Source organism: Thalia democratica, chromosome 6 (assembly GCF_965202585.1).
Source record: "Thalia democratica chromosome 6, ktThaDemo2.hap1.1, whole genome shotgun sequence".
Taxonomy (NCBI): Eukaryota; Metazoa; Chordata; class Thaliacea; order Salpida; family Salpidae; genus Thalia; species Thalia democratica.
The window spans coordinates 44,558,395-44,570,946 of record NC_139170.1 but is presented as its reverse complement, the minus strand read 5'-3'; the positions used below and the strand labels follow the sequence as shown (position 1 = coordinate 44,570,946).

At 28.6% G+C, this 12,552-nt stretch overlaps 1 protein-coding gene across 1 annotated transcript; it reads right to left on the bottom strand.

The window, feature by feature from the left end:
• Nucleotides 1-441: 441 nt before the first annotated feature.
• On the bottom strand, nucleotides 442-8,539 carry LOC145839521 (glyceraldehyde-3-phosphate dehydrogenase-like). The gene is made up of 5 exons (XM_082947119.1): nucleotides 8,414-8,539; nucleotides 1,762-1,965; nucleotides 1,289-1,583; nucleotides 841-1,049; nucleotides 442-609 (listed from the first exon to the last, which is right to left on the bottom strand). Exons 1-5 carry the CDS (start codon nucleotides 8,537-8,539, stop codon nucleotides 442-444), a joined length of 1,002 nt encoding a protein of 333 aa, XP_082803245.1.
• Between the last annotated feature and the right edge of the window lie 4,013 nt (nucleotides 8,540-12,552).

Genomic DNA, 12,552 nt, shown 5'->3' with positions numbered 1-12,552 from the left:
AAGTAATAAAAAAAATTAAAGAAAAAAAAAACAATAGGTATGTCTTTTATTGTTTTTAAATAACTTTTATATAACTATTCTTAACGACATACAAATTCCGTCTTGAAATAAACATTAGTAAAAAACATTATATACCATAAAAAAAACGCTAACTACATTTTAAAATAGCCTATTGAAAAATTCTATTAAAAGGCACTAACTTTACCAAAAAAAACTTTAAATATCTTTAAACTAAATTGTGTTGTTTTAATAAGTTGAACACACAACTGTAACAAGATTAAATAACTAGCGTTGTAAAATCTGCAAAAATAAAATAACTGAAGTTAAAACTAACATCTCATAAAACTAAAAACACTTTCTTAGTTGCAACTTTTGTTAAAAAAAAGTCAAACAAAACAAATGCTCACACTATTCTCAATAAAAACTCAACAACTGTAAGCTTCATTCTTTTTCGCTCATGAAGAGCATGAGGTCGACGATTCTGTTGCTGTAGGCGAACTCGTTGTCGTACCAGCAGACGAGTTTGACGAAACTGTCGTTCAGCGCCAGCCCCGCGCCCGCGTCGAAAACACCGCTGAAAGTCGATCCGTTGAAATCGCTGCTCACCACCTGAAATATTCAGCAGGCAGTAGGATTGATAACAAGACATAAACATATAAAAGAAGTAACACATCATTTAGTGAAAACAAATACGGATTAAAAAGTGTTTTCGTTTACGACAACAAGCTGTTTTGTTCTTTAAAGTAACTCGGTCAACAACAGTTAAATTATTTTAAATAATGCTTTATATATGTGCTCATAAACGTCAGAAATACAATTTTCTCACGCCATGTTAATCACCTGTTCCTCGGTGTACCCCAGTATTCCCTTCATGTCCCCGCTCGCGCTCGCCTTCCTCACCGCCTTCTTGACGTCTTCGTACGTCGCCGGTCTCACCAGCCTCACGGTCAGGTCCACCACGGACACGTTGGCGGCGGGCACGCGGAACGCCATCCCCGTCAGCTTGCCCTTCAGCTGCGGGAGGACTTTTGTCACCGCCGTCGCGGCACCTGTTTGTATGTTGGGGGTTTTTATGTTAGGTACGGAAATAAATAGCGTCTGAACCATAAAAAAACTAAAAACATATATATTACGATAAGTAGAAATAAATTCAGAAATACTTTTAAACGATTGTTGTTTAGGTAAAAATTGAGAAACTAAAACTTTTTATTCTATTAAAAACATAGGAAAGAAATCAGTCAAAACTGAAACTACATTGAAGTAGTTTAATATGATAGAAAAATTTCACCAGTTGAGGCGGGTATGATGTTCTGAGCGGCTCCCCTTCCGAGCCGCCACTTGTTGCGGCTGTGCCCGTCGACGACCTTCTGCGTGGCGGTGTACGAGTGCACCGTCGTCATCAGCCCCTCCTTCACTCCGAAACAATCGTCCACGACTTTCACCAGGGGCGCCAACGCGTTGGTGGTGCACGACGCGCACGACACGACAACGTCGGATTTCGTGTAATTTGATTGGTTCACGCCCATTACGAACATGGGAGCGTCGGGCGAAGGCGCCGATATGATGACTCGTTTGGCGCCACCCTGTGTCCGGTTGAAAAAAATAAATTGACTACATTTAATAAAACACCCTAAGTAATAGTTTTAAATATTCAATATAATTACTAGCTTTAAATATGTGTAATTTGACTGGAATCAATTAAATAAATAGACAACAAGAGCAATGATATATTTAGTGCAGCTAAACATGCAATAAAACAACCTTGAGATGTTCGGAAGCTTTTTCGCTGGTGGTGAATACCCCGGTGCAGTCCACCACGTAGTCAACTCCCTTCCACGGGATTTCCCCTGGATTGCGAATGTTGTGAACGCTGATTGGCTGGTCGTTGATTACCAGTTTGCCGCCGTTCTGGGTCACGTGACCGTCGAATGCGCCGTGCGTTGAGTCGTGGGCGAACATGTAAACCTGCAATTGTAACAAATTTGACAATTTTGCCGAATAGAGCTGATTCAAACAACTAAGTGATAAATTTATAACTGCTCTAAACACGCTCCTAATATTGTTTGAGCCATCTTCAATAGACTCTGTAAAGTAATGGCATTTTGCAAAAACTCAGTATGATATTTTAGACAAGAATATTTTCTATATGCATTAAAATTTAGTATAAACTTAAACTCTTAGAAAATACTAGAAATTTCTGCAGAAAAGTTAGACTAAGGCTATATTATTTTTACCAGTAAAGAGTCAAGTAAAAACAAAGTAGGGACCAAACGCATGAGTTAAAGACTAATTTGTTTTTGCAAAACAAGCAAAAGAACTAAAAGAGTTTATTTTTTATGTTCAACTTATTCAAAGAAGTAATATTTAGATAAAAAAAACCTACTTTCAGAAATTTATTATTATTGAATTAATGAAATATCAAATTTTTAATTGTGCCTGCTGACAAATCAATACTTTGTTGGAAAATATTGAAACATGAACATAAGAAGCTGTTACAAGAGTATATGAAAGTATATAAAACAGTCATTTGAGTATAACTAATGACTGTGAATAAATATTGTGAATACGTAAAATTTTATAAAATAAAAAATAAACCACTTAACAAAGCAACAATGGTATAAAATCAATTTAACGTTTGAATTGATAAAAACCTATACTTTTCTAATTCAAGACAGCTAAGCACATATAGTGGACAACATATCAACTGCATTATAACATCAAATCAGTTTAAGGAATGGAAAAGCTCTTAAAAGTGGTCAAGTGGTACAAGAAACTTAGAGATTAAATAAAACTAAGGAAGGTTGATAAAGTGGATTTTTATCCCTCAATAACAGAAAATCCACTATTTTTAATTTAAATTTTGTGAGCAAGTTTCCAAAAGTGTAAGTAAAAAACACAAAGATAGTTATCAACACTTCAATAATGATAACAGGTTCTCTATCAGCAAAAATTGGCTATGAGTATAAAGCAAAGAAAAATTATTTACGTACAAAAAGTATAAAAAAAATTACAATCAGAGTGATGCAACAAATAACAAATATAACTCTTATTTATTTTCCTGCTCAAGGTTCGTAAAGTTTTTATCTTTCTTTCAGTCTTCTTTATATATTAGTTTGTCACTTGTCGCCATTATTTTCAAGCTTCTCTCACTTATCAGTGCTGAGTACTTGGCAGATCAGTTATTCTAAGTACAGGCACCAGCTAGACTAGTTCCTGAAAATAAAACGATGTTCTTTCAATAAAGTATTATCACAGAGCAGATTGTAACAGCGATAAATCATTGGCCTGCTGTAAAATGCACAATGTCGAAAAGTTTATGCACAAATCCAAAGATTTAGCACGTAGATTAGGTATTGTATCAATAAAAGGCATGACATGAAAAATATTAAGAAATTATCAGCTTCGACTGGAAATCTAATTGCCAACTAACAATACAGAAACAAATCCAAAAAATAATGGAAAATAGGATTTCTAAGTATTCCAGCAATAACTAGTTGTTCAACAAACTAAAATGAATAATTTGCATGGCGCTTTAAAATTAGTTTACTAAAATAAAGAGGTTAACTGTCTAAATAAATAACTTAAATGTAATATTTTATTAACAAACAAATAACAAGGATGACGAAATCTGAAATAAAACAAAACATAATGAAAGCTAGGCAAATACATATTCCCCAATACTTTATTTACAAATGAGATAAAACGACACAATTACCCAACAAAATAAAACTATTTTAAAATAATTTGTAAACTTAAATACAGAAAAAAAACACAAAAATGTTACAATTAAATTAGCTTACAACTAAATAAAAATAATAATATAAACTGACATGACTCCATTGTCAACAAAATCTCTTTCATATAACCTAGATTTATTATCAGGATCCAATAGAGACAATACATTATTTCACTGCTTTTAAGAAGATTGGCTTACACACATACAACTTGAGTCCTCAGATGAAAGGAAGGTAGCTGATTTTGCATTGTAAATCTTGCTGTAGTTATCTCGAGCTTTAAAATTTATTACCTTTTAAGTGCGCAAAACATCAACATTTTCCTGTAAGTCTCTATTCTCATCATTACAAGAAAAGACACACTTCTGCAGTGGTATGTTTGCTTTTCTCAGATAAGGGATACTGCTTAGAGATTTGCAACTAGGAGGGTTAAATTTTGTTAAGCGACATGACCTACCAACCTTAACAAAATATTGGTGATAGACATTTTCCACTACTACTCTATTTTTCCGCCACTTGTTAGGAAAGTAACCTGTTTGGTTTTGTATTATGACATGATCACCAGAGTTCAGTGGTGACAATGATTTTGTGTGCTCACTTAAATTTTTGAGTGACTTAACATATTGAGACCTAAGAGCTTTTTCCTTTTTATTTCATGCAGTACGCCACACATTTGAGATATGCAGGTTATGGTAAGCCATAGCACCATGTTTTCATGAATGCGGCCCGCCAAACAATACTATAACTTAAATTAACTTTTTCAAAAAAAAAAAACGGAATTTCATTAGTTTTGCTTTTAAGTTCCTGGATATCATTTATAACCATTTATTATCTTCACTGTATAAGCTTAAATATGTGAAAAAAGACAGATAGTAGTTCTAGCAGTTTTTCTTCAAAGTTTGGATTTTGCTTTTCCTTTCAAACAACAACATCTTGAAGTGTATACAAAGGCTTACGCACTTGGATTGGAAAGTTTCTTAGATTCAGTAAGTTGACAATTCAATAAGTAATTTTATTTAGTATTAAGGTTTTTATGTGTACAAACACTGTGTAAACATTACAGTTTTTTACTAACATAACAATTTTTTATAATTTAGGTTTTTGCTTTGACATGTGATTATAAAAATGTTTGTTTTATAACATTTTATCACTACATATATTGAAATTTGCGAAGAAACATTTTAAAAAAATCAAAAACTATTTACTAAAACTAAAATACTTTTATTATTAATTATTAAATTATTTTGTGTAAATTGCAAAGTTTTTCAATCTTGGCTTTTTTTTACTTTTTTTAATCTTTTAAAAACACTGACTGGTTTGATGTAACTGATTGTAACTTTTTTGTTTCAAAAAATTGCAACCAACAAAACTTTAAATAGATTATTAAAGTTTAAAAGGGTTTTAAAAGAAAAACTTGTGCTGTATAAAATGAAATTAATAATATAAGTTTGGTTTATATTTTAGTAAACTTAACAAAATACAGTAACCTCTTGCATCTTTACGCACTCGTGACGTTACGCACTCTCGTTTAGTTACGCATTTTAGAATTCTAAAAAATTCAAAAAATAATAAACTCTAATTTTTTTAATATTATACAGACTAGGTTTGTTGCATATTTTTAATTTAAAATATGTCTTTAAATGCTAACTCACCTCTATATTTTTTTGGAGTTTGTAAACTTATGTTCTTTGACTAATTGATAAACATAAAGTTATACCTCATTATATTAGAAATTTTGTTAACAATATTTTTATCAAACATTTTTTTTGTTTTATTTAATCTTCTTTACAAGAAGAAATCCATTACAGCACCAAATGCAATTTTTTGTAAAAGGCTATAGAAACAAATTTTAGTAAAGACACCACACCATTTCTTAATTTCAAACAAATGCTTAATTATAAAATAAAATTGGAAAGTAAAACAAAATATAAATGTCAAGTATCAAATAATTCACATACAAATAAAGATAAAATCAGCTTATTATTAAAATTAGTAAAATTTTTCTATAATTATTATTAATTTATATAAATCTAAATACTTTTTTTTTATATATGTATATTTTTATATTATTTTTCATATTTATAAACAAAGTAAACAAATTTTAAAAAGTGGGAAAGTTCCCTGTCTGCTTTTAAGTAGATGCAATATCAAAAAACAGTCATTATAGTAAGTATATTTGGTACCTCTCGTATCTTTACGATCTCTCGTATCTTTACGATCTCTCGTATCTTTACGCATTTTTTTCTGTGGACACAATGTGCGTAAATAAGCGAGAGGTTACTGTAACTGAAACTTTAAATATGTGCTGTGAAATGTATTGAATATTTAAAAGTTATTTTCAACAACTTAAAACAAAATATTAAGTAAATAAATAGAAGTTGATTATATAAAAGTGTAAAAAGTGATCCAAATCTGTTTTTTGAGCTTAGTTTTTCACAGATTTCAGTGAGAGTTGCTTGTAAATTAAATGGCTATCTATAAAATGCAAAAGACTGGAAGAAAGATAAAAAAACAACACTTTTTGAAACCGAACTAGAAAAGGAAATGGATATCATATTATATTAATTGTTTTATTGCATCACTGTGTTTGTAGTTGATTTTTTATTGTTGTGTATCATATAAATATTTTTCAAACACAAAACGTCTGATTGCTTATTTCATTGTTAAAAAGTTAGGTGGTAATGAAAAGAACAAAATAGTTATTTTATTTAAATAAATTTATAAATAATGATAGAAATAATATTACGACATAAGATTTAAATTAAACAGTAATAATACAGTATCCTTCTTTTATTACACTCACACATTTTTCTGTGTGTTAAGGGATTAACACACTTCAACAGAGCTCTGTAAAAAAATAAATACTGTATGGAAAGAATAGAAGCTAAAGTAGGTATATACATGTGTCCATTAAAAATAATTGCTATAGATTTTTATGGGTCAATGGTTAATAATAACTACTACTTTAGCTTCTATTCTTTCCTTACAGTATTTATTTTTTTTCACAGAGCTCCATTGAAGTATGTTAATCCGTTAATACACAGAAACATGTGTTAGTGTAATAAAAGAAGGATACTGTATAATTTGTAATTATTATATATTTCAGTGAACTTGTTTTGCCAAGATCTTTTGTTAACAATGATTAAATTTATATTTTGAATAGTTATTATATTAAATACTTATTTTAGACTCTAATTTTCGCCCGTGCCACCCCTGGCTTAGATCTTTATCAAAGCTTTGGTACAAATAACAACGTTTTTCTGATTCTATCATCACTACGCTGTCTTTAAATACTGTTTATTTTTGTATAATAAAGTTCCATGCCTTTTCATTACAGTCTCTCCCAATTCGAGAACTGTCAATTATTTGAGGCTTTGGTTTTGAAAAAATTGCATTAAAGTGGACATTGTTAAGTCTAATTTGCAAAGAGGCTAATTTGATTTAACAGGCATTTAATTTGATTTAAAGGGTGTTTAACAACAGACATTTTTAATTTAAATAAGTAATATTTTATCATTTATAGATATCTTTTTTGGTAATGTTTTATTAACTAACTTATTACAAGAATGATAGATCTGAAATAAAGCAAAACATAATAAAAGCTAGGTAAATACTTATACACTACCTATACAAACAAAAAGTAGAACCAAAATTCAAAAAAGGAATGACAAAATATATCTGTAATTTACCTTAGTGCACAATATTAAAATAAAATACAAAAAAAAAAACTAATAAAAAAAAGTATTATTTTTAAACAAGTAAAAACCTCAACAAATTACCAAGTTAGAAAAATTTATGATAGTCTGCAAAACTATTTTAAGAAAAAGATAATTACTAGAAAAATGACACAGAGAAATTTTGCAACTGCTTAAACAAGCAAACAAACATTTTTAAAAGAGCAATCGGCAAAACATAAATTATATTAACAAAAGAAAAATCGAATCTCAGTAATAAATAAAGACTATTGAAAAAAAAGCAGACCAGCAGATCAAAATTATTCTTAATGGATACAAGCAATTGAGCTTTCAAAACTTACTCACAAATATTACTATTATCCATAATTTAATTCATAAAAAAAACCAAAACAGGAGCTAAAACATGCAGATTATGTTTTTAAAAAGTCCTCTTAATATTCCAACTAGATACTAAATGCATTTAGGGCATAGGGGAGAAATATATTTTTTCACAATTTGATTTTATTTTGTTGAGGTTTTACTAAGCTACAAGTTTTTTATTTAGTAATTAAAAAAATTCAAAATAATTTTTGGGATATAACCGGTAAAAGATCAGAATCTATGGGCTCATGCAGACAAAAACTGATTCCTAATTATAAACTAGGAAGAAACTAGAAACTTTTGAGCATTTATTATTGAAGTTTACTTGATTACAAACAGACTTTCAAACTATTAATTTGAAAAAAAATGATTGTTTTTTTTTATTTGTGTACAGTTAAGCTTCAAATCACAGCCATATATGAATGTCATGGTAGGGTACTCTTTTACAAAAACAGAATTATATAAGAATGCTATAAGTATGGATAAAAATTGGTTTTGTATGAACAAAAAAAAATCAATTAATCTTTGACATACAGCCATTTTTGTATACAGCTTCCAGTAACAAAATGTTTTTGTTGTTAATTTTTTAAGCAAATTCTCATTATCTATATGAAACAAACATACCATGTAGTCAAGTTCTATGAAAGGGTCGTTAATAGCAACTACTTGAATGTCCTTGCGATTTGCAATCACCCTGGTAACAAGTCTACCAATCCTTCCAAATCCATTGATGCCTATTTTCAGTACCATTTTTAATTAAATCCTGTAAAACATTTTAATTTATATTTGTTTTAGGTCAAACAACAAATTAAGGCCATAGGGGGGGGGGGGGGGGGGGGTCTAACATTATTTTATACAAAAATTAACTTTTATATGAAAGCCTTAAGTAAGAAGTACAAGCCAGTTTTTATAGAATTCAAAAATATCATTTAACTTTTGAGATTTTTAATGCTTGTAAAAATTTTCCAATATAAACATATGGACCGCAAGTTTTTTGAGGTCAATTTTTTTGGAAATTTTAAAATTCACTAAAAATCTATCTTCTTCTTCATTTTTCAAGCAATTGACTTCAAATTTTCAGGAAATGTTCCTTATCATAAAAGAAAAAAATGTTACTTTAGAATTTTAGTAATTTAAAAAAATAAAAGTTTTATCACAAAAATTAAAAAATAAGTTTTTTTTTTATATATTTTTACAATTTTTTTTTCAATTCCAAAGTAACGTTTTTTTGTTATTGTATAAAGATTAGACTGTAAAAGTTTGAAGAAGATTGCTTGAAAAATGTAGGAGGAGATAGATTTTAAATGAAATAGTCTGTTTTAGTTTTTCCTTCCCATAGAGAACCTGTTATGCAGCCCGACTTTGACTGGTCATATCAAAAACAAAAAAAAATTAAACGATAAAAAGTATCTTGAAGCTCAAAAAAACTCTCTAAAATAAGATCAACTTGTAAAAAACATGGTTTACCCCCCCCCCCCCCCCCCCCCTATGGCCTTAACTTCAATATGATTCTTGTCAACTGAAAAATTAAAACAAAACAAACACATGTATAAAAAATAGTATAAGATACAGATTAGATTACAGAGCAGTAAAATAGTTGACAACATTCAGACTAATATCTAATTATGTAGGTATAACTTAATTGAGTGTAATAAAAAACAAAGTACAAACAACTAACAAATAAAAACTTAGTTGGAAACAAAGATAAAATATGTTATTGGCTTTGTAATAGATTTACAACATATACTGATACTTAAAGTATAACTTCAAATGTGGAATAATTGCTGATGTAAATAAGAAAACATCTCTAACTGAGCATAAACTCAACTTTGTTTTTATTTGAAAAAATCTTAAAATATTTTGCTTCTTACACTTGCATTTACACTAATGCAACATTAAAAGAAACTCAAAAACAAAATTCAAGTAACAATTGATCCTCTTAAGTAAATGTATGATTAAAATTTTATAAAATAAGTTCATAATATACTAGTCTTTTGAATAAAATCATCGTCAGTATTTGATAGTAATAAATAATTTCACTAAAACCTCACTTTGAATAGATTATTTTCAAATTTTTATAGAACATTTTTTTAATGTGTGGCCTAGAAAAATAAAAATGACAAGTCCAGCAGCAAAAGAAATTTTCTAAAAAATATGGCCATATAGTTAACAAGAGATTCCAACTTCATACACTATAAGATTTTTTCATAGAATAACAAAAATTTTAATCAATTTCAAGGATATAATCAGTTTTTTAAACCAATTTACCTAAAATTTTAAAGTGTTTCTTGCAAAACTTGGAACAATATGTCTAAATGTTTATTTTTAAACCATAAAATCAATGTTAAGTGTTTAACCAACAGAAACTGGTACCAAAGTAAAACAAAAATTTGCATTTGTACTACTTATTTAAACTAAAAAATAAAAATTCATTGACAAAAAAAGAAAACAAGTCAATTTTGTTTATTTTTAAGTTAAAAATTCTTTTAACTTAAAATAATTAAGATTTTATAAAAATCTGAATGAAAAAGTTTGAAAACTATTGCTTGAAAACTGTAAAAGATAATTTATAGTTTGCTCCTTCCATAGAAGCTTACTTAACTCTTGATCATTTATATTTCAACAGTCTTATTTAAATAAAAAAATTGATAGCTTACTTTTTAGTGAGTTGCCACTATTCTAAGCAAAAAAGCAAGCCTGAGTGATTAAAAACTGGACAAGCTACCTCAAACTAGCCTGAAAAATAGAAAAAGATGTAGAAGCACATACCCATGAAAAAATTGCTAATCAAGGCTATATAAAAGGGTAAGAAACGTTCTTTAGAAGGAATTATGTTTTAAAACTTTTAAAGTTTAATTATTAGTTTCTTTTTTAGTTTTTGGAACTTAAACTAGTTTTTGAGATATATAAGGTACAAATTTTGAAGGACCAAATTAAAAATATATTTACTTATTTTTTTAAACTCTTGGAGATAGTTTAGCAATTGTTCTCAAACTTTATTTGATAATTTTTGATCTTAAAAATATTTATATTTTGTAAAGGTGTTTTTTATAATGCAAAGAACAATTAAAAGACATAAATAGTCAATTGTAAAAAAAATACATTGATAAATTCAAGTAAATTTTTCAAACTTACAAGACAATTAGCAATTATCTTGGATACGCTTATTGTGTAGAGGGGAGAGTGGGTTTCTTCTGATGTTTTTCTACCCTAAAAAAAAAAAAAGTTTTGGATTACATACCTTTGTAATATGTATCAAACTTTTTACTAAAATGATCATTCTAAGTTAGAATACAACACACCAATTTGGTCTCCATACCTGAAGAAAGATATTAACCATCTTGAATCCATTCAAAGAAAATATACAAGAATAGTCTTCAACCGTTGTAACATCTCATACACATCTTATTTTGATAGACTCTCAAAACTTGGTATTAAGTCTTTAGAGTATAGAAGGATTGAGTTTGACTTAATTACTTTTTTCAAACTGATTAATAGTGAAACTACAATTAATTTACAGTCTATTTTTGAACCTCATAAATGTACTTATTTACTGAGAGGTAACAGCAGAAAATTTACATGCAGACATAATTTCAATAATAATGTTTGGCATAATTCTTTTTTTTATCGTTCAGTTGAATTATGGAACAAGCTTCCAAACGAATTAGTTTCTTGTAAAAAAGTTGAGCATTTTCGGTTAAGGTTAAAAAAGTTTGATTTAAATAAATATTTTGTTAGCAAAATTCATAAGTGATTTTTTTTTGTTGTTATTTCTTCATTAACCACTGGTTGTATTTGTCTAATTTGGTTTAACCTATAGCTTTATTTTATTAGCGGCACCTTTCCTCTGTGTATAACAAAACCTGTTCCTTAATACATAGTTTATTGGGCTGTTAAAGTGCTAGAGGCCTGGGTTCTTAAGTTTTGTTTATAGTCAGTGTTCTCAACATTTATCAGCTACTACGAAAGTCCAACAAACGCTGAGTTATCTGAGTATTAAAGATTTGAAAGTAAATATGAAGCAGGCTCTCCTAAGAAAAATGAAAAACGTTGTTCATATAAAAGCAAATAAAAGTGAAACAAGTTGTATGGATAAAAGTTAAGCCGGTTACTCAAATGAAAGCTGAACCAGTTGTTCAAATAATGTGAAGCCAGTCGTTCGAATGAAAGTGAAACCAGTTTTGGAGTGAAACCATCTGTTTGGGTGAAGTTGAAGTAGGATATTGTTGTTCTCTTTTCTGAAGCACCGGAATTATAAATTTTGTGTTATAATTTTTGGTGTTTTTATGTTAATTTTTAAACTTTAATTAGTTAAACTCAGTTTTTTTTTTTTTTTCATTTTTAATGTACAATTTTGGTTTATTTTTGTCTTTTTGTTGTATGTCTTTCTGTATAAGTGGCCTAGGTTTTGATGCCTGGGTCCTTTGTATGACAATAAACCTACAATAATATTTTATAAGTTGATTAGAAAATTCTGTACTTAAAAAACATTTTATAGTAAAAATTTAAAACTTTTAAATAATAAGGGCAAATGAAAACTTTTGTAAAAAAATGTTAGTTGGACTCCCCTATGCTCTTTAGACATAATAGTACAAAATGTGTGCTAGAAATTGAAGTAAGAAGTGAAAACATCAAGATTCTAGTTACAATTTCTTAAAGTAACAGTCTATACTAAACATAGTTTTAACTTGCCAAAGTGTTTTTTTTTAATTCAAAAAGTACAAGTTTTTTTAATGGTGAAAAACAAAAGACTTTCTCATACC

What these genes read in the sequence shown, in the direction of transcription:
- LOC145839521 (XM_082947119.1), bottom strand. Translation starts at nt 8,539, where the DNA reads ATGGTACTGAAAATAGGCATCAATGGATTTGGAAGGATTGGTAGACTT. An exon ending in TCATAGAACTTGACTACATG is followed by an intron (nt 1,966 to 8,413) that starts GTATGTTTGTTT and finishes TTACAATTGCAG; the next exon opens with GTTTACATGTTCGCCCACGA. An exon ending in TGGGGTACACCGAGGAACAG is followed by an intron (nt 610 to 840) that starts GTGATTAACATG and finishes TGAATATTTCAG; the next exon opens with GTGGTGAGCAGCGATTTCAA.